Here is an 18,922-nt window from a genome sequence, read left to right as displayed (position 1 = left end):
CACTGTGAGCATTTATCCAAAATATTTTTAGTATTTTTTTTTTAACACCAATATGTCCAGCCTTAGCTCAGATGTTTTCCTCTGCTGACCCTTCCCCCAGAAACAGGATGCTTCTGTGTTTGCCTGTACAAATGGAACGATGCAACGTTCTCATCTCTGTGACAAAATCACACTTTAATTTGTGTGGCTTTCCCACAGGGAGGATTATTGATCAACCATCATGCAGACCAATCTCTGAATAGTTTTTGTCAGTGGCAGTCTGCCCTCATTGGAAAGAATGGCAAGAGACATGACCACGCCATCTTACTCACGGGATTTGATATCTGTTCCTGGAAGAACGAACCATGTGATACTCTAGGTATGATGTGAGCAAATGCTTCATGCACACCCATGTTAGCTGAAAACACAGTCTGGAAACTTTCTGTTGGGTGGGTGGCCCTTAGGATTCTTAATAAGGAGACTTAATCTGCAAATTGTGGAGTATCTTCATTGTACCCTCTGCTGAATATTGTTCTTTTTAGCTGAACTCAGTGTGGAATGGGGACCCCTTTACTTTATTCCTGTTGTGTTTTTCTGTGTTAAACCTTTTGATGATCCTTCAGGCCTGAGATAAATTGACATTTAACTACACAAGTTGTAGGTTATTCCACAAGCATCTTGACTGCAGAACCGGATAGCTGAAAAGAATTTGACTGGTCTCCGTGGCATTCAGCTATGCCCCTAGATAGCACGCTTCTTTTAGAAAGTTACTTGAACTTTGAAGGACTCAGCTCTTCCATATTTGTACAAGACAGTGAATAAGCACTCTACCTTTCACATCTATATTATGTTTTCTAGTAGAGTCTGTTGCACACAGTAGGAATTCGACAATTTTAAAAAATGCATTGATGCTCATCTAGATCGGGGTGGGCAAATGTTTTCTGCAAAGGGCAAGACAGTAAATATGTTAGGCTTTGCGTGTGTCATACAAGCTCTGTTGAAAGTACTCACTTCAGCTGTATTAGTGAAAAAGACAGTATGTAAACAAGTGAGCGTGGCTGTGTTCCAGTAGAACTTCCTTTACTAAAACAGGCAGTAGAAGCCATATTTTTCAGACACAACTGATAGTCCAGATTGATAGTAAAAATGTGGGGAGACTGAGAAAAGTTTACATGATTTACTCCCATTTTTTCCTCAAAATATATTTTTCCTTGAAGTGCTTTATAATCCTTCATAATATATTAAAGATAAAAGTAGATGGGGGGCTTCCTTGGTGGCGCAGTGGTTGCGAGTCCTCCTGCCGATGCAGGGGACATGGGTTTGTGCCCCGGTCCGGGAAGATCCCACATGCCACAGAGCAACTAAGCCCATGCTCCACAAGTACTGAGCCTGCACTCTAGAACCTGCGAGCCACAACTGAGCCAGCGAGCCACAACTACTGAAGCCCGAGTGCCTAGAGCCCATGCTCCGCAACAAGAGAAGCCTCCTCAATGAGAAGCCTGCACGCCACAACTAGAGAAAGCCCACGCACGGCAACGAAGACCCAACACAGCCAAAAATAAATAAATAAAATAAATTTGTTTTAAAAAAAAGTGGATTGGACTTTTAGAATTTTTTATTTTTTGTATTTTTCAAATTCTCTGTAATTGGTAAAGTAGCAGGATACAAAATTAATGCACAGAAATCTCTGGCATTCCTATACACTAATGATGAAAACTCTGAAAGTGAAATTAAGAAAACACTCCCATTTACCATTGCAACAAAAAGAATAAAATATCTAGGAATAAACCTACCTGAGGAGACAAAAGACCTGTATGCAGAAAATTATAAGACACTGATGAAAGAAATTAAAGATGATACAAATAGATGGAGAGATATACCATGTTCTTGGATTGGAAGAATCAACATTTTGAAAATGACTCTACTACCCAAAGCAATCTACAGATTTAATGCAATCCCTATCAAACTACCACTGGCATTTTTCACAGAACTAGAACAAAAAAATTCACAGTTTGTGTGGAAACACAAAAGACCCCGAATAGCCAAAGCGACCTTGAGAAAGAAAAATGGAGCTGGAGGAATTAGGCTCCCTGGCTTCAGACTATACTACAAAGCTACAGTAATCAAGACAGTATGGTACTGGCACAAAAACAGAAATATGGATCAATGGAAAAGGATAGAAAGCCCATAGATAAACCCATGCACATATGGTCACCTTATCTTTGATAAAGGAGGCAAGAATATACAGTGGAGAAAAAGCCTCTTCAATAACTGGTGCTGGGAAAACTGGACAGGTACATGTAAATGTATGAAATTAGAACACTCCCTAACACCATACACAAAAATAAACTAAAAATGGATTAAAGACCTAGATATAAGGCCAGATACTATCAAACTCTTAGAGGAAAACATAGGCAGAACACTCTATGACATAAATCACAGCAAGATCCTTTTTGACCCACCTCCTAGAGAAATGGAAATAAAAACAAAAATAAACAAATGGGACCTAATGAAACTTAAAAGCTTTTGCACCACAAAGGAAACCATAAACAAGACCAAAAGACAACTCTCAGAATGGGAGAAAATATTTGCAAATGAAGCAACTGACAAAGGATTAATCTCCAAAATTTACAAGCAGCTCATGCAGCTCAATATCAAAAAAACAAACAACCCAATCCCAAAATGGGCAGAAGACCTAAATAGATATTTCTCCAAAGAAGATATACAGATTGCCAACGAACACATGAAAGAATGCTCAACATCATTAATCATTAGAGAAATGCAAATCAAAACTACAATGAGATATCACCTCACACCGGTCAGAATGGCCATCATCAAAACATCTAGAAGCAATAAATGCTGGAGAGGGTGTGGAGAAAAGGGAAGACTCTTGCACTGTTGGTGGGAATGTAAATTGATACAGCCACTATGGAGAACAGTATGGAAGTTCCTTAAAAAACTAAAAATAGAACTTCTGTACGACCCAGCAATCCCACTCGTGGGCATATACCCTGAGAATAGCATAATTCAAAAAGAGTCATGTACCAACCAAAATGTTCATTGCAGCTCTATTTACAATAGCCAGGACATGGAAGCAGCCTAAGTGTCCATCGACGATGAATGGATAAAGAAGATGTGGCGTATATATACAATGGAATATTACTCAGCCATATAAAGAAACGAAATTGAGTTATTTGTAGTGAGGTGGATGGATCTAGAGTCTGTCATACGGAGTGAAGTAAGTCAGAAAGAGAAAAAGAAATACCGTATGCTAACACATATATATGGAATCTAAGGGAAAAAAGTCGTGAAGAACCTAGGGCCAAGACGAGAATAAAGACACAGACCTACTAGAGCATGGACTTGAGGATATGGGGAGGGGGAAGGGTAAGCTGTGACAAAGTGAGACAGTAACATGGACATATATACACTACCAAACGTAAAATAGATAGCTAGTGGGAAGCAGCCGCATAGCACAGGGAGATCAGCTCGGTGCTTTGTGACCACCTAGAGGGGTGGGATAGGGAGGGTGGGAGGGAGGGATATGCAAGAGGGAAGAGATATGGGAACATATGTATATGTATAACTGATTCACTTTGTTATAAAGCAGAAACTAACACACCATTGTAAAGCGACTTTACTCCAATAAAGATGTTTAAAAAAATTCTCTAATGCCTGTATTATGTCCTATAAAATAAGTTTATTTTAATAGTTCACCATTAATCACAGTCTTCAAAACACGATGCATGACTGAGAATCAACCGTTTGGGGTATTGTTCCATAGGTTGGGTTTTTATGATGGGGGTGGTATACATTCAGTCATATTCTGACCTTGGAATTTACAAAGTGACATTTGATAGCCTAGTGCATTGTTGCTGTTTTGAAGAGGGATTTTGAGAAGAGGTACTTTCACCAGTCAGTCATAGACCAAAATATACGGAAAGGCTTAGAGAAACAAGTACAGTTATGTTACAACATAACCCTAACAACTGGTCTATAAGTCACTTATTTAAAGCAGCATGTCCTAATGCAAAGAACATAGGTGTTGACTTCGAATATGTCTGCACTTAAATCCTGAGTCTCGACTTTATGACTGTGAGATCTTGCACAAGTTAATTCACCTTTCTGAGCCTCAGTTTCTAATATATAATTTTACACATGTAGATGTATACGAGGCATATAGGACAGTGTATGGTATTTAACTGCTATTTATTTAGCATTGATGATGATGGTGGTGCCACCCATGATGTGTGCCTATACATTAGGTTTACCAGATGACCTCACTTACATCATGGCAGCAAGGTGGATGCAGTCAATTCACAAGCATATATTTCATTCTCTTGGGTACATATCCTTGTTCTACTAGTTATGAAGACCCACACTTGGGAAGAAAGGCATTCAGCCCTGTAATGTAGTTCAAGATAAACTCGAGAACAGGCTGAAGTGATTTTATAACTGCTCTTGGAAGGAGGTAGTTTTGGGGAACAGGAACATTTGTCACATTATAATGAATAGGAGAAAAATAAAGTTAATCTGCTAACACTCTTTAGGCCTTTCCATGTTATCTGCTTTAGAAAAAAATGAGGGTGAGTCTCTTAGAAAATATACTTTGTCTTCTCTTAGAAAATACACCTTGAGCTTAGATGCTAATACTACCGTTAAGTGACTATTTTACATTGGTTTAGCTATCATTTTGGCAATCGTTCTGACCCAGATAATGAGCATAGATCAGGCATGTAAATATCCTCCGACTTGCTATCCATCCTGTATATAAAATGGGAATTATGATACTCATACTGCCTTCATACAGTTGTTAGGAGGTTCAGTTGATGACAATATCTTTTAAAAGCAAGAAAGTATTAAGTCCTACTCTTCTCTGTTTAGAGAGGACAGAGAGGCGTATACCTTTAGTGTTTTTCTACCAAAAAAAGAAAATACATTAATCCTTTGAATTAAAACTGTGCAGAACATTTTGAGGGCATTGGAAATGATCAGGTATCTGTGTGTGTTCCTTTTGAATTTGAGTTTGAAACTGCTCTTTTAACAGGGTTTGCCCCCATCAGTGGGATGTGCAGTAAGTACCGAAGTTGTACCATCAATGAGGACACGGGACTTGGCCTGGCCTTCACCATCGCTCATGAGTCAGGGCACAAGTAAGTGACCCCTTGATAATACCACTGTATATGAAAACCGGTTGGGTGGTTCATTGACATTTCTCTAATGATTATTATTGATCTGTGTAGAATAAATAGGATAAATCTTGTATAAAGCTTAGAATAGTACTTGATTCTAAGAAGGGCTCAATCAAAGGCCAGTCATTGTTGAGGCTTTTGTTAAAGAACATTTGATAGCTACTCAGTGTTACATTATGTGCATAAATGGACTGCGAGTTATCTTATGGATCCTCTGGTCATTTAGGCATGTGTTTATTTTATTCCAAGTTTTGCGGCAGTAAAGATACTTTTAGTTCCTTATACTACAGAAATAATCATGGGGACATGTCAATTCCTAGAATGTAATGACATGTTAATTGTTCAAAAACTTTTGTGTATGCTGTATGTGTATGCTGGATATTCTTTTCCTCGGTGTCATTGCATGTCCTTAATATTCTTTTAATTTAATTCTTTTGTGAGAATAGGGTTAGAAAGGAGGAATAAGAAACCTAAGAGTAATGAGATGAATGTATTTTATGAAGCAATATAACCTGGTACACATACAGTTTTACAGAGAATTTTCAAACATTATTTAAGCAGTAGTATCTATATTGGAATAAGCATACTGCTTCACAAAATGACTGTTGCAGATGGTGTATGAGTTTAGGAGTGTATGTATGTGTGTCTTGTATTCAGCATTTATGTTCAATGCTCGTTTTCAGAGCATCAGTTAATTTCTGACTTAAAAATAAAAGCAAACGCGATCAACTTCGCAAGTATAATTTATATTTTGGTATTAGTTTGTCTTGTGAGCTATTTATTATCCTCAGAAAATTTGAATCTTGACCATTACTGTTTCCAACAGTCGCCCAGCATTTTATATCTATGCACAACTGCTTTCATAGCGAGATATGAATGAACCAATTTTATTGGAACAGTGGTGCAAAAATGCCCATTAGGCACAAGGTCCCTTTGATAAGCGCAGGAAATAAAATATCTAAATTTGTTTCACCAGCATGAGGTCACATGAACCATTCTCTCGCTTTTAAAAAAGTATTGGCCTTTAGGGACTTCCCTAGTGGCACAGTGGTTGGGAATCCACCTGCCAGTGCAGGAGACACGGGTTCGATCCCTGGTCCGGGAAGATCCCACATGCCGCGGAGCAGCTAAGCCTGTGCGTCCCAACTACTGAGCCTGCGCTCTAGAGTCCACGAGCCACAACTACTGAGCCCGAGTGCCACAACTACTGAAACCCATGCACCTAGAGCCCGTGCTCCGCAACAAGAGAAGCCACCGCAATGAAAAGCCTGCGCACCACAACAAAGAGTAGCCCCCACTCGCCACAACTAGAGAAAGCCTGCGCACAGTAACGAAGACCCAATGCGGTCAAAAATAAATTAATTAAAAATAAATAAATTTTTTTTAAAAAACGTATTGGCCTTTAAAAAAATGTAATCATCCTTGGTCATAATTTAAAGTTACCAAAATCAAAATCCAACATGTTAGTAAGGAAAACCAAAGACATTCTCCAGGTGGGGTGAGGAGAGTCAGAGATAGGAGGCAGAACAGATACAATGGAAAATACGTACTCAAATTCTAAATAACGTGGCCTAACAGAGTTAAATATTGAAACAGACAGTTCATGAGATTTTGACAAGACTTTTGACATGTGCTAAAGAAAACACATGTTATATTCTAAAAGGGTGTTAAATCAAAGTAAAATAGAAAATTAAGAAATTTCAAGTTCAAAATTCAATTCAAACTTGGTTTTCTTATGTCCGTGAAACTACAGTGAAATGCTGATTTAATGACCTTCTCCTCTTGGAGTAATGGCTTTGATCTCTCCCCACCTTATCCCCATTTCTGTGATTCTTACTCTTTCCTGTGGTGCTTTACATGTAAATTTCCTTCTGCTTTTGACTTTCACAAATATATTTAGGAAGAGTGTCTCCCAAACAAACCCCCTTCGTTTCCTGGTTAGGTACAACAATGAACTGAATTGGGCAAAGTGGAGGATGGGAAAATCCTTTCCCCAAGTGTGTTTTGAGGTTAATTAATACCTATGTGTGACTCCATCACCTCTAAAGCCCTGGGGTACTCACTGATAGGACCTCAGTATACCGCCATCCTGCCATTCCTTGCCTGATAAATTGGGAGGAATGAGGGGAAAACAGCTACTTTGCAGACATGGGTCACAATAGGATCCTATCTATGGTTATAATACAGTTGTTTATTTGGAATAGGCTCCCTTCGAAGGATGGCTATATTGATAAGTTATTATATCAGAGTAGCATGCTTGTTTCCACAGAAATCCTACCTGCCTCTTAAAAATACTTTAAGAGACACATTCTACTCCTCTAAATAATTACGCTAAGAACAATCTAAATCAATGATAAATTGGTATCCCTCCGTTCTCTACCTCCAGAGAAAAGTCAGAAAAAGCTTTTTTGGGTACTGAATTTTTTGGAGATGACCAAAGAAGCTTATTTCCCCATCCCCTTCCAGTTTAATATGGCCTGAAGTAAGCTCTGTCTTTGTGGTATTTGTATTCTATGTGCATATAAACTTTAATGTCACATTTATGCTACCAGTTAGGAGATTTGGGAGTCATTGAGTCATTGAGGTGTAATGTATATGATTTCTAGGCAGACCACCTAAAATTATTTTTACTCTGTTATCGCTAGAACCTTCTTTGGTGAAATAGGCCAAATTAAAGTCTTCTCAAAAAATGCATTCAAAAGAAGTCCATCATGCGCCTTCAGTAGATGGATTGAACCTTTAATTTTCAAAGATGTTTATGACTGTAGGTAGGGGAATTGAATTATGTAGTCTGTGATTTCAGCCATAAAGTGATCATTAGAAGTTTATATGTCACACTCTCCTATTTTAGTATATGTGCTGCGGAAGCGAGCACTGCCACACTATCCTTATGCATGAAGAGTCAGTAAACAAATATAATCAGCTTCTGTCTGTGCTTACCTCCTACTCATTCTGAAATTTCTTACCACAGTTCCATATGGGTGGCAAGAAAAAAAATTTTTGCTGTTTGGAATAAAAGAATTTGACTGTCTCATCATTTTAGTTGAACTTGGAAATCTTGAGCAAAATTCTCTTGCCCTTAAAATCTGTAGCGCGTATACCATTCTTTGATTTTGTGGTCAAGCTATAATATTTTAAAAGCCCTTAGCATTCTTTAGAATTTTCTGCGTGAATTTTACAACACTAGATAGTACCTCGTTTTGTCTTTCCCTTTTCTTACAATTTCAATGACTCTGTCCCTCACTTGGGTTCCCTGATTCTCAATACATCTTTTTCTTCCTCTGCTTATCGTTTGGGAACTGGGCTCCCAGAAGGCTTTCTGTTTTCTTCTTTCTGTTGTAGTTTCGGCATGGTTCACGATGGGGAAGGCAACCCCTGCAGGAAAGCAGAAGGCAACATCATGTCTCCCACGCTGACCGGCAACAATGGGGTGTTCTCGTGGTCCTCGTGCAGCCGGCAGTATCTGAAGAAATTCCTCAGGTAAGACGGGCCAGAGCCAGGGGCGTTCCCAGGTTTGGAGTAGTGACCAGGAACGGCGCTCAGCAGACATGAAAACAAATACTTGGTGGATTGAGGACGATGATACCGTCGTGGTTATTGTTGAAGAAATCCAGCGAAGGTCTCATATTGTGCTAAATGCTCCTCATACATTGCCCCATTCAGTCCTCAGATCGATCCCATTATTATCCTCATTCTAGAGTTGAGGACATTGAGTCTTAGGGAGGTTACTTGTGCTTAAGCGTCTATAGCTGGCAAGTTGTCAACGTAAGACTCACACTTAGGTCTGTTGTGACTCCATGGTCTGTGCTTAGAACTCTCTCTCCTCTGTGATGTCCAGAGGTTGCTGGATATATTGCCTTTTTACTGTAACTAATTATTTTAATCTAATCAATCAACTCAGTCGTTAAGAGTATTAAAAGTGCTTAAATGGTGGGCTTGTGTTACAGTGAATGGAGCCTTGTGTTGATTGGCTCTTTTGTTTGAAATGGCCACGAGCTAGCTCCGTGTCCAAGAGACGTCCAAAGGGCCTGACGAATGCTATGTAAAACCCTTTCAATAACTCAAAACGCCTAGATTTCATTAGTAAAATGGGAGTTAGGAAGGTAGCACTATTTGATTCATAGTAAATGATGAACACAAACTTGAAACTCTTTGACATTTCCTTTGATTTTCTTAAATATTACATATATTTGACCATTTTACAACACTAGGGCTGTGGTTAAACATACATGTATTGTATCGTTTTATATGTATGTAGATATAGCTTGTTAATCTGTGTTGACTCGCAAGAACTCAGGTTCTTATCGCATCTCCCTTTGACCAGATATTAGGGAAACTGACCAAGTTTCTTTGAGAATTATTATTCCCCTGATACTTTTTGTTTTGAACCTGTGCCAGCGCATATTATTTGCAGATGTTTACAGAATTAGCCGTACACGCAGGCAAGGCTGATTCAGTGGAAGGGTGTCCAACCGAATTATGCCCCAAAGGATAGTAAAAAATTGACAAGCCTCTCGCTATGTGACTTTCTCACATAGAAGATTTTCTAATTCATTTTAAATTTATGATCTGGGGCCTGAAGTTATCTCTTCTGTCTCATGTGAGGATGGAATCAATAAATATTATAAATCAAGGTCAATTTAGTAGAGATTGAACTTCCATCATTTTTATGGTATAGTTAAATGCTTTTTTGTGTATAATAATAATAACAGCAACAGAAGCTAACTTTGAATGCTTCCTACGCTGTGGCGAGCATGTTACGTTGTCTCGCTTGATGTGTTAACAACTCTTATGGAAGTCAAATCATGTCAGTAATGAGATGTATAAGAGTTGATCTTGATTGCATGGTTGACTAGGACCCCCATCTGTCTGACTCCAAAATCACACATAACCACCATACTGTTGTACCTCTCAGTGACATCCTAGTTTAATTATTTAAGTAGGTGGAGATAAGGTGCTTTCTATGAAAATCCATCCCATTAAGACTGATTTTTTTTTTTTTCTCAACACATCCTTTCTCCTGATTCCCTGATTTGTTTCAAAACCTTTTTCGTTTTTTGCTCCTAAAGATTATTTGAGGTAAAATACATCTTTGACCACTGCCCCATTGTCTGTGCAAAACACAGCATGACTTTCAACTCTATGAAAACAAGTAACTGTCTCTCACTAGTTTACTTTGTAACTTTCATACTCACCACAGAGTAGGCAGTCAGAAAAATTTGTTGAATATTGTTGAATGAGACTATTGGGGAAAGTTTCCAAATATACTGACTTCTCCCATCTCCTGGTAGGTCAAGCCTCACAAGTTGGATGGCTCTAATTTCCAGTACCATGTACAAACCCTTTGCAGTTCTGTAAATTTCACCTTCTTAGACGGGACAGGACTCGCTCTTTTAACTTTAAGCATGTACCTGTTTCTTTGCCATGTTACATTTTTCTTCACGTGAATGCATTCAGAGGTACGCTGTTTTGTGTGGCCAGATCACAGATAGACAGGGAAGCTAATAAGGATGTGTTATCACTGCAGTACACCTCAGGCTGGGTGTCTGGTGGATGAGCCCAAGCAAACAGGACAGTATAAATATCCGGACCAACTACCAGGACAGATTTATGATGCTGACACACAGTGCAAGTGGCAGTTTGGAGCAAAAGCCAAGTTATGCAGCCTTGGTTTTGTGAAGGTATGTTTGCTTGTGATTTCAAACTTACATTAAGATTCTATCGTGTGTCTGTGTATCTACCAGAAGGATAAACATTTGGTTTGCTAAGGCCAAGGGTTAGGGTCTGGGTTATCTCTAAAATGTCAGCTGTTTGGCGTGATAATTAAGTGGCAGTTTTACTGTCAGTGAATTATCCAGGCTTATCCCCTATAGACTGTGCCTGGTTTAAATACCATCTGACTGCTGTCCTTGGAAGAAAATTCCTCCTCTGTAGACAAAGATTTTATCACAAGTAGTAAATCTAGATACAATAGCTTTCACCTACTGCTTGTAACTGTTTTTGTTATCATTGTTTCATATTCCCTTTTAATGTGATTCATATAAGATCATCACCACCTCAGAAGACACACATATGCCTTTTACAGTAATATAAACACGATCATTGGCAGCTAACTTGTTTTTGTATGTGTCCTGAGTAATCTTAACACTCTTTGTGTATGTATGTTGAGTAATCTTTTGGTTTTTGAGTATCAAGGTGTATCTTGAGTAATCGTAACACAATTTTTGTGTCATCTTTCATTCAAGAAAGACTTACATGTTTTGTAAATAAGTTGATTTGTGTCATTTCTTTTAGATTCCACATATAAGTGATATCATATGATATTTGTCTTTCTCTGTCTGACTGACTTCACTGAGTAGGATAGTCTCCAGGTCCATTCATGTGCCACAAATGGCATGATTTCCTTCTTTATTATGGCTGAATAATATTCCATTATGTATATATACCACATCTTCTTTATCCATCTTTGCTCTACACCTGAAAGTAACACAACATTGTTAATCAACTATACTCCAATATGAAATTAAAAATTAAAAAAAAAAAGACAGACCTTTCTGTGAGAAAGATATATGGGAAAACGCAAAAGTCCAGGATGTAGAAATGGGAGAAGCATGGTTCCAACTGGTTGACAGCTACGTCACTGGCCATCTCAACATCCCTAAAAAGTAGAATCATTTTTAAGTTGGTTAATTCCTAGTATCCAAAGAGAAACATGGAAGTTCTAGGTATCTGGATACATGGACATTTTGGAGATTTATAGCTCCTCTTCCCCTCTCTATTCCTATTCCTTCTCCTCCTCCTTTCTTCTCCCTCTTCCTTTTTCTCCGCCCCCATCACCACTACCACCACCACCACCACCACCAGCAGCGACACTGCTGCCATCGCTATCACCAACACTCCTGTCCTCCGTCACCACCATCCACCATCACCCTGCAGCACTTGCTAAATGAGCCTCTGCTCCACATAAGGCATTCCACTTAGAGACTTATTTGACTTTTCCTCAATCTTCACAAAAACCTTTTGAAGTGAGAATTATCACCCACTTTTTAAGTGGAGCTCAGAGAATGTATTCCATTTGCCCAGAGCCACAAAAAAAAAAAGCTGCCTTGGTGGAAGCTAAACAAATTGCATCACCCACATTGATGTTAAGCTTCCTCCTCTTCATTAGTTAACACCAGTGTTTCCTAAACTTCAGCATTAACGTTCAGTCCTTAACAATTACCTTTATTAGCTGCGCCATATCTCGTTATTATTTTTCACTTGTTGCTTTTCTATGAATCGACTCACTTTAATAAAATAAAAGTCCAGTCCTAAGAAATAATAACCACCACATCGCCGGTTTGATATGGGGTTGCATATTTTTCTAGTGCAATTTAAATGCGTAACCATTAGAAAAGTTTATGCATACACCACCCACATTTTTTGGTGTATCATCCATGGTATGTGGATCTTAATTTGGCAAATGCTAGTGAGCTGGAGAAGGCTGAACACGGGACAGATTTCCGGGGGGGACAGCTGGGGAATTTTGTTTTGGACATGTTAAGTTTGAGATGCTTGATAGAGTTTGATATGCAAGGACCATTAACATTTTGAGTATGTCACGCTTCCCCTGAAGGGGCATCCAGTCTTTAGAATACAGCAGGAGAAGTTGGCTAACCAGGGACAGGACAGAACAACATACAGCATTGAGACTGTTTCCTTAAAGAGTCACATCCAGGCAACATGAGACCTTTGGAGTCTCCGTGGTTATTTTCCTTTCCCTTAAATTATGACTTAAGTCTAGGGAATTATATAGATAAGGAAAAGTTAGATGAATAGGCTGGGGGAAAAAAAGAGGGAAGAATAAGCAAAAAAGTGCAAACTCTCATTTCTGTTTACTTTGAAAGGAAGCCTTCTCAGAGGGCTCTCGGGTCGTCAGAGCATGTCGTTGGCTGTAATTACGTTTGACTTCTGTACTTCACCGCAAAAGAAATAACATGTTCATACAGCCTGTCGTATTTCACTCTGGAATCCCTGTGTTTTTGTGTTTTGCTTTATTTTCCTGGTCTTCTCCAGCGGCCCCCTTTGCTTAGCCCTGTGGCTTGGCGTTGGCTGTGGCATGGGGGGGTCTCCTTTGCTTTGGTCCACCCTGGGGTCATTTTGGTGGCTGCCACATAGGCTCTGGGAGTGGGTTATGGCTTTCCCCGGCTGTAAGAGGGAAAACAATTTAATTCTGAAAGCCTTTCGAACTGCGGCTTTGTTTCAATGGTTACCTCCCTTTCCTCCATTTTGATGTAGATTGTCCTTTTCCCAACTTAACTTGTCCCCCCTATGACTCAATATGGGAGCACACGGAGATGATGAACCGCATTCATTTTGTTGGAAGGCTGCCTTAGGCTTTCTACTAATGTCAGTAGCAGGTCCGTTTCCATGGGAAATGTTTCCATATTGTGTCTTCTGAGGTGTATTGAGCTTTGGAAATAGTATGTGTGGTGTCTATCTGGGGCTGCTGCTGGTGGTGGTGTTTCCAAGCAGTGTCCTGGAGGTCCTTCCCTTCTCTTTTTGGGAGAAGAATTTTACGGTCCCTAAGACCAGGCTCACTGCCTGTATCTCTCGTTTCCCTGTGTTTTCTTTTCTCAGTCCTGTGGAACACTTTTTTGTGTGAAGTATTTCTAAGTATGTTCTTGCCATATTTTCTAACCATGAAATGTCTGTTAACTGGAATGCTTGGAGAATCAGGTGCTTGCCTGCCTGGTTCATTGAATTTTCAGGAGTACAACAAGTGACCGCAACAGTCATCTTGTATCCTCCCTCATCGTTACTATTTGCCCAAAAATAGATGTGTTCACTTTCTACCTTAGTCAATAGAATGTGGTGAACAAAATGGAATGACTTTGGCGATTCATGATTTTGACATTCCATTAATGCTGTCATTCTGAAAAGCAACTCCACCTTTTGAGCTGGAAGGAATCTGGTTCAGTCCCCTTCCTTTATTTTTTTCTTTTTTAAATTATTTTTTTATTTTTAGCTGCGTTGGGTCTTCATTGCTGCGCGCGGGCTTTCTCTAGTTGCGGCGAGCGGGGGATACTCTTCGTTGCGGTGCGCGGGCTTCTCATTGCGGTGGCTTCTCTTGTTGCAGAGCATGGGCCCTAGGTGCATGGGCTCAGTAGTTGTGGCATGGGGGCTCAGTAGTTGTGGCTCACGGGTTCTAGAGCGCAGGCTCAGTAGTTGTGGCGCACAGGCTTAGTTGCTCCACGGTATGTGGCATCTTCCTAGACCAGGGTTCGAACCCATGTCCCCTGCATTGGCAGGTGGATTCTCAACCACCGTGCCACCAAGGAAGTCCCCCCCCGCTCCCCTTTATAGATAGGCAGCCAAGGCCTGGAGAAGTTGAGAGCTTTCTAGCATCCATTGATGGCACGTCCAGGTCCAGAGCAATGGTCAAGGATCCGGACCCTGAAATCAGGCCAGTTTGAGTCCTGCTTTTGCCACTTACCACCTGGGGGACTTTACAGCTTGAAACTATCAGTATCAGCTCAGTTTCCTCATCTCAGTGCGTTTATAAGAGGAATTAGTGTTCACCACTAAATGGTATTAACGACAGTATTTATTTCCTATGCCTGCTGTAATAAATTCCACAAATGTAGTGCCTTAAAACAACTCAAATTTATTTTCTTGCCGTTCTGGTGGTAGACATCTGAAATGCATCTCACTGGGCTAAAACCAAGCGTTGGCGAGGTCGTGTTCCTTCTGGAAGCTCTAGAAGAGAGGCCATTCTCTTGCCTTCTCCAGCTTCCCAAAGTGGCTGGCATCCTTGGGTCATGGCCTCTTCCTCCATCTTCAGAATCAGCAACACCTCCCTGAGTCCTCCCCAGGCTGCCATCTCTCTGGTTCTCTTCTGTCTTCTTCTTCCCTGTTTAAGGACCCTTGTGATTACCTTGGGCCCATCTGGAAAGTCTAAGCACTTCCCCATCTCATGGTCAAGGGATTAGCAACATTAATTTTATCTGCAACTTTAATTCTCCTTTGCTGTATAACCTAGTATAGTCACAGGTTCCAGGAGTTAGGACATGGTTGTTTTGGGGGCCGTCGTTCTTCCTACTACAATCCAGCATGAGAGTTAAATTATTTCATAGGCCTAGTGTCAGAATTAAGCTGTCCAAATGCTTGAAAATTATTATAAAGGTGAGGAAGCAATGATGATGACCATTTACACCATTCATCCTTGAGAACGACCCCGTTGACGCATGTGCTGCTTTTATCACTTATTCACAGGTGAGGAGACTGCAGTTTAAAGGCCTTCTATAACACGTCCATAGGTCCTGCAACCTGGAAATGCAGGACAAGGATTTGAATCAGACATGCATTATTCCAGTCTTGGTCTCTTCTACTTAAACCATGATGATGATGGTGATGGTGATGGTGGTGATGATGGTTAGAAACCAGACCTCTCAGTTAAAAGGCAGATAGTCTCCAAATTAACGATTGTTACCTCCCAGTCATTACTAAACACACATGAATATATGGGTAGTGTAGAAATTTCCTGCTTACATATTTGCTGGGACATATTACTGGTTACCTTGCTACTACTGACTTCACTTGACTCTACTTTCTGGATAATGTCCCATTTCGGCCACCTGAAAATAGAATGTTTTATACAACAGCTTTGGATATTTTTGTTTTTATTGTATCATCACCCTCGCCATCTCTTTCTTTCCTTTCAGGACATTTGCAAGTCACTTTGGTGCCACCGAGTGGGCCACAGGTGTGAGACCAAGTTCATGCCTGCCGCGGAAGGGACCGTTTGTGGCTTGAGTATGGTAAACTGCATACTTGTTAGTTTTTAGTTCTAGAGACTGAATAAAGTGTAGAACCCAAACTGTTTGTACTGTTACCTCAGACTGGAACGCTTTGGCGTCATCTCTTTTCTGACTTTGCTTTCAATTAACCAGCATTCTTTAGCAGCTACTCGAAAACTCAATGCGAATATAACCGAGTTGGCTCCATCTTTTAAGAAGGTTTCTTTCCTTTTGCCTTTGTTTTCCATTTTTAGATGGAGGCTTGGGTTCAAATGTTTCTAGTTCAATGAGCTGGAGGGTTTCATTGTTTACTGTTTGCTTTTTAAAGTTGATGCAGTGTAGACAAGCCTTGGGAAGCAGATATTTCCTTTAGTAGCAAAGGAAGGACTGTGCCTCCATACAAAGCCTCTGTGATGCACCTCACAGGACCAGTCATTGAGCTTCTGACATGCCTGATAGCAGCATCCTGTCCCTTATAGCAACATCTCTTGAGGGGCAAGCTGCATCTCCATCTAGGTTGTACAGAAAGTCTTTTCGCTTGCAATATCTTCAACCCTAAGAACCATTTCTATTACGGAAGATTATGGGAGATTTCTGTGTTTTGAAGAAAGGACTCTCATATATGAGTTTCAATTTTTCTTCCCCTTTCCCAGTAGAGTCTGGAGGGGAAGATACACTTGAGGTCCCAGTAAAATGATCCAGATTTGGGGCGTAACTTTGAAGGACCGTGACCGAGAAGCTGTGAACAATGAGAGAGTCGGAGATATTGCAGGTTTTTCGGTCTCTGCCATTGGCTCTCTTGAGACAGCCAAGCCTGTAGAAAAGAATTGGCCCCTTCAATTGAATTCAGTTCCATCATAATTTCTTGACCACTAGATATCGGTGAAATATCTAAAGAGGTAAATAAAACTCCATTTTATCTCTTCAAACATTTATAGTCCAGTGGGGGAACCTGCACAGAAGCCAATAACTTTGGTTCTTTTTAAACACATCTTCTTGAAGCGCGTAGCTGCTATCGAAGCCCAAGTGAATAAGAAATGAATCCTGCTTGGAAATAGGGGTGCACTTAGAATAAACCACGATGAATGGGTGCTCCAAGGTGGCTGTTGGAATTTGAATTTGAAGTCCTTCAGTTGGGGAATTTGAAGTTTTTCAGTTGGGTGAAAGAGAGACTTTTTCGAAGAGACCAGCAATAAAGGCAAAGACACAGACACACGAAATAAATGAATATCCAAAAGATGCTTTCTGATATTTGTTAAGGCATTTCTTCAGTACCTCTAAAAATATTTTATTTTTTTAACTCTTTTTATTTTAAAGAAAATAAACATTTAAAAAATTGAAGCGTCATATGCGATTTTTAATCAGATGTCCTGGTCTTAGGAAATCTCAGTAAGGATTCTTAGTGAAAATGTGCAGAAGGGTGTTTTAGCTGTGGTGATACAAAGCAATGAATTAATTGAATATGTGAGTACTGCTCACATCATTTTTATTTTTGGAGTGTCAAAGTTTAGAGCTTGCAACTTAAGGATTAGTGGGCGTTCTTTCATTAAGAAAGCAACAGCATTAAGCATGAGAGGGATGTACGAGAAAAGATTTATATAGTCAGTGAGGAAAATAAGTGATAAATGGCATAGATCTAAGGTCTGTTATGTAAATACATCCAGGATCTAGTTCGACAGGGGCTAAACTGCTTCTGGATTAGATTTCAGTTAATATAGCATGAGATTAATCAAGCCAGAAATTAGAAAATAGATGTCCTTAGGCCCCTGCCCCCGTCTCACTATTTTGAAACACCAGACTATGGTTATATAATAAACTGCGGGAAAGCCCTTACCTGTAAGGTCACCCCCAGTTGAGAGCATTCTGGTAACTTCCACCCACCTTCACTCCAGTATAATTACACTGCACTCATAGATATGGTTCTTGGAGTCTTCCTTCCCTAGGGGATGCAACTAGCTATTCATTAGACTGTAAACTCCATGAGGCCAGGGCCATGTCTTGTAGAGTAGCAGTCAACCCCATGTTTTGTTTCTTTCTTTCATTGTAACTGAAACCCACCTGAATCCTCCCTGCCCCCTTCTCGCTGGGCCTTCAGTGGTATTTGTGCCACGAATACTGCGTAAACACGTGAGGATATGAAAGTCTCATACTTCTATCTAGGTTATGTGTACGAGGAAAGAAAGGTTTGTGCTTGCCGTCTATTATAAAAGGTATTTGCCCAAGTCATGGCCATTTAATTTGAAATTAGAAGCAGTGATAGAAGTATATATGAAGAGATCCATATAACTATATATGTATATATCTTATGTATTATGTTTTCTATGTAATAAACATGCAGATCATGCACATATGTGTGTATATTCCTATGTATTCCTGATTTCTCTACTGATGAAAAACGCCAGAGGAGACAAATCTCTGAGCAGCTTAACTTGATGCTAGGATGAATACTGAAATAAAAGAAATGCAAATTAATTGAAGGATTGGAACAGATCTCAGAGACATATTTCTAAAAAATTTTTAAAAATCGAGTTAAGATGCATTGGTCAGTCATTTGCCTCTAAGGTGAGTAGTAAATATGTCCTTAGGCTACTGAGTTTAAATCCCGTCTGAGCTGGTTGTGTAGCTAGTTGGTTAGTTTGAGCAAGTTAGTATTTCTTTGCTAAATTTCTCTCACTCAGGAAATAGTTATTAACTGCGACGTGCTTTGTGAAGGTTATGTTAGATACCGCATATGAAGCGTTCCCCCACCTTCCCCCCAGCACCATCGTGCACCCAGAGAAGCAACTTAATAAACTGTAGCTGCTGTTGTTGCTATTATTGGCTCTTGTTATTTTGTCCCAGCCACTGAGCTCAGTGCCTGAGAGACGCAGCCCTTCTTCGTGGGGAAGATTCAGGTTCGTGCTTATGGTTGACAAAATCCTCAAATGACCCATTGCTTCCCCCGTCAAAGTTCTCAACAACCTTATATGATTT

At 39.9% G+C, this 18,922-nt stretch overlaps 1 protein-coding gene across 4 annotated transcripts in view; it reads left to right on the top strand.

Moving 5' to 3' along the window:
- Nucleotides 1-18,922, top strand: part of ADAMTS18 (ADAM metallopeptidase with thrombospondin type 1 motif 18) — a 156,619-nt gene that overhangs the window by 79,174 nt on the left and 58,523 nt on the right. For 3 of the 4 annotated variants that reach the window (XM_059043720.2, XM_059043719.2, XM_067020109.1), the window contains 5 exons: nt 199-358; nt 5,027-5,132; nt 8,514-8,651; nt 10,699-10,852; nt 15,875-15,970. In XM_059043720.2, the coding sequence (XP_058899703.1) occupies nt 199-358; nt 5,027-5,132; nt 8,514-8,651; nt 10,699-10,852; nt 15,875-15,970 (654 nt within the window). The remainder of the gene's footprint in view (nt 1-198; nt 359-5,026; nt 5,133-8,513; nt 8,652-10,698; nt 10,853-15,874; nt 15,971-18,922) is intronic. The other variant, XM_067020108.1, reaches the window with a different exon arrangement.

This window comes from Kogia breviceps, chromosome 18 (assembly GCF_026419965.1).
Source record: "Kogia breviceps isolate mKogBre1 chromosome 18, mKogBre1 haplotype 1, whole genome shotgun sequence".
NCBI classification, from domain to species: Eukaryota; Metazoa; Chordata; class Mammalia; order Artiodactyla; family Physeteridae; genus Kogia; species Kogia breviceps.
Note: the sequence above shows the minus strand (reverse complement) of the source record. Positions and strands in the feature narration are given on the sequence as shown.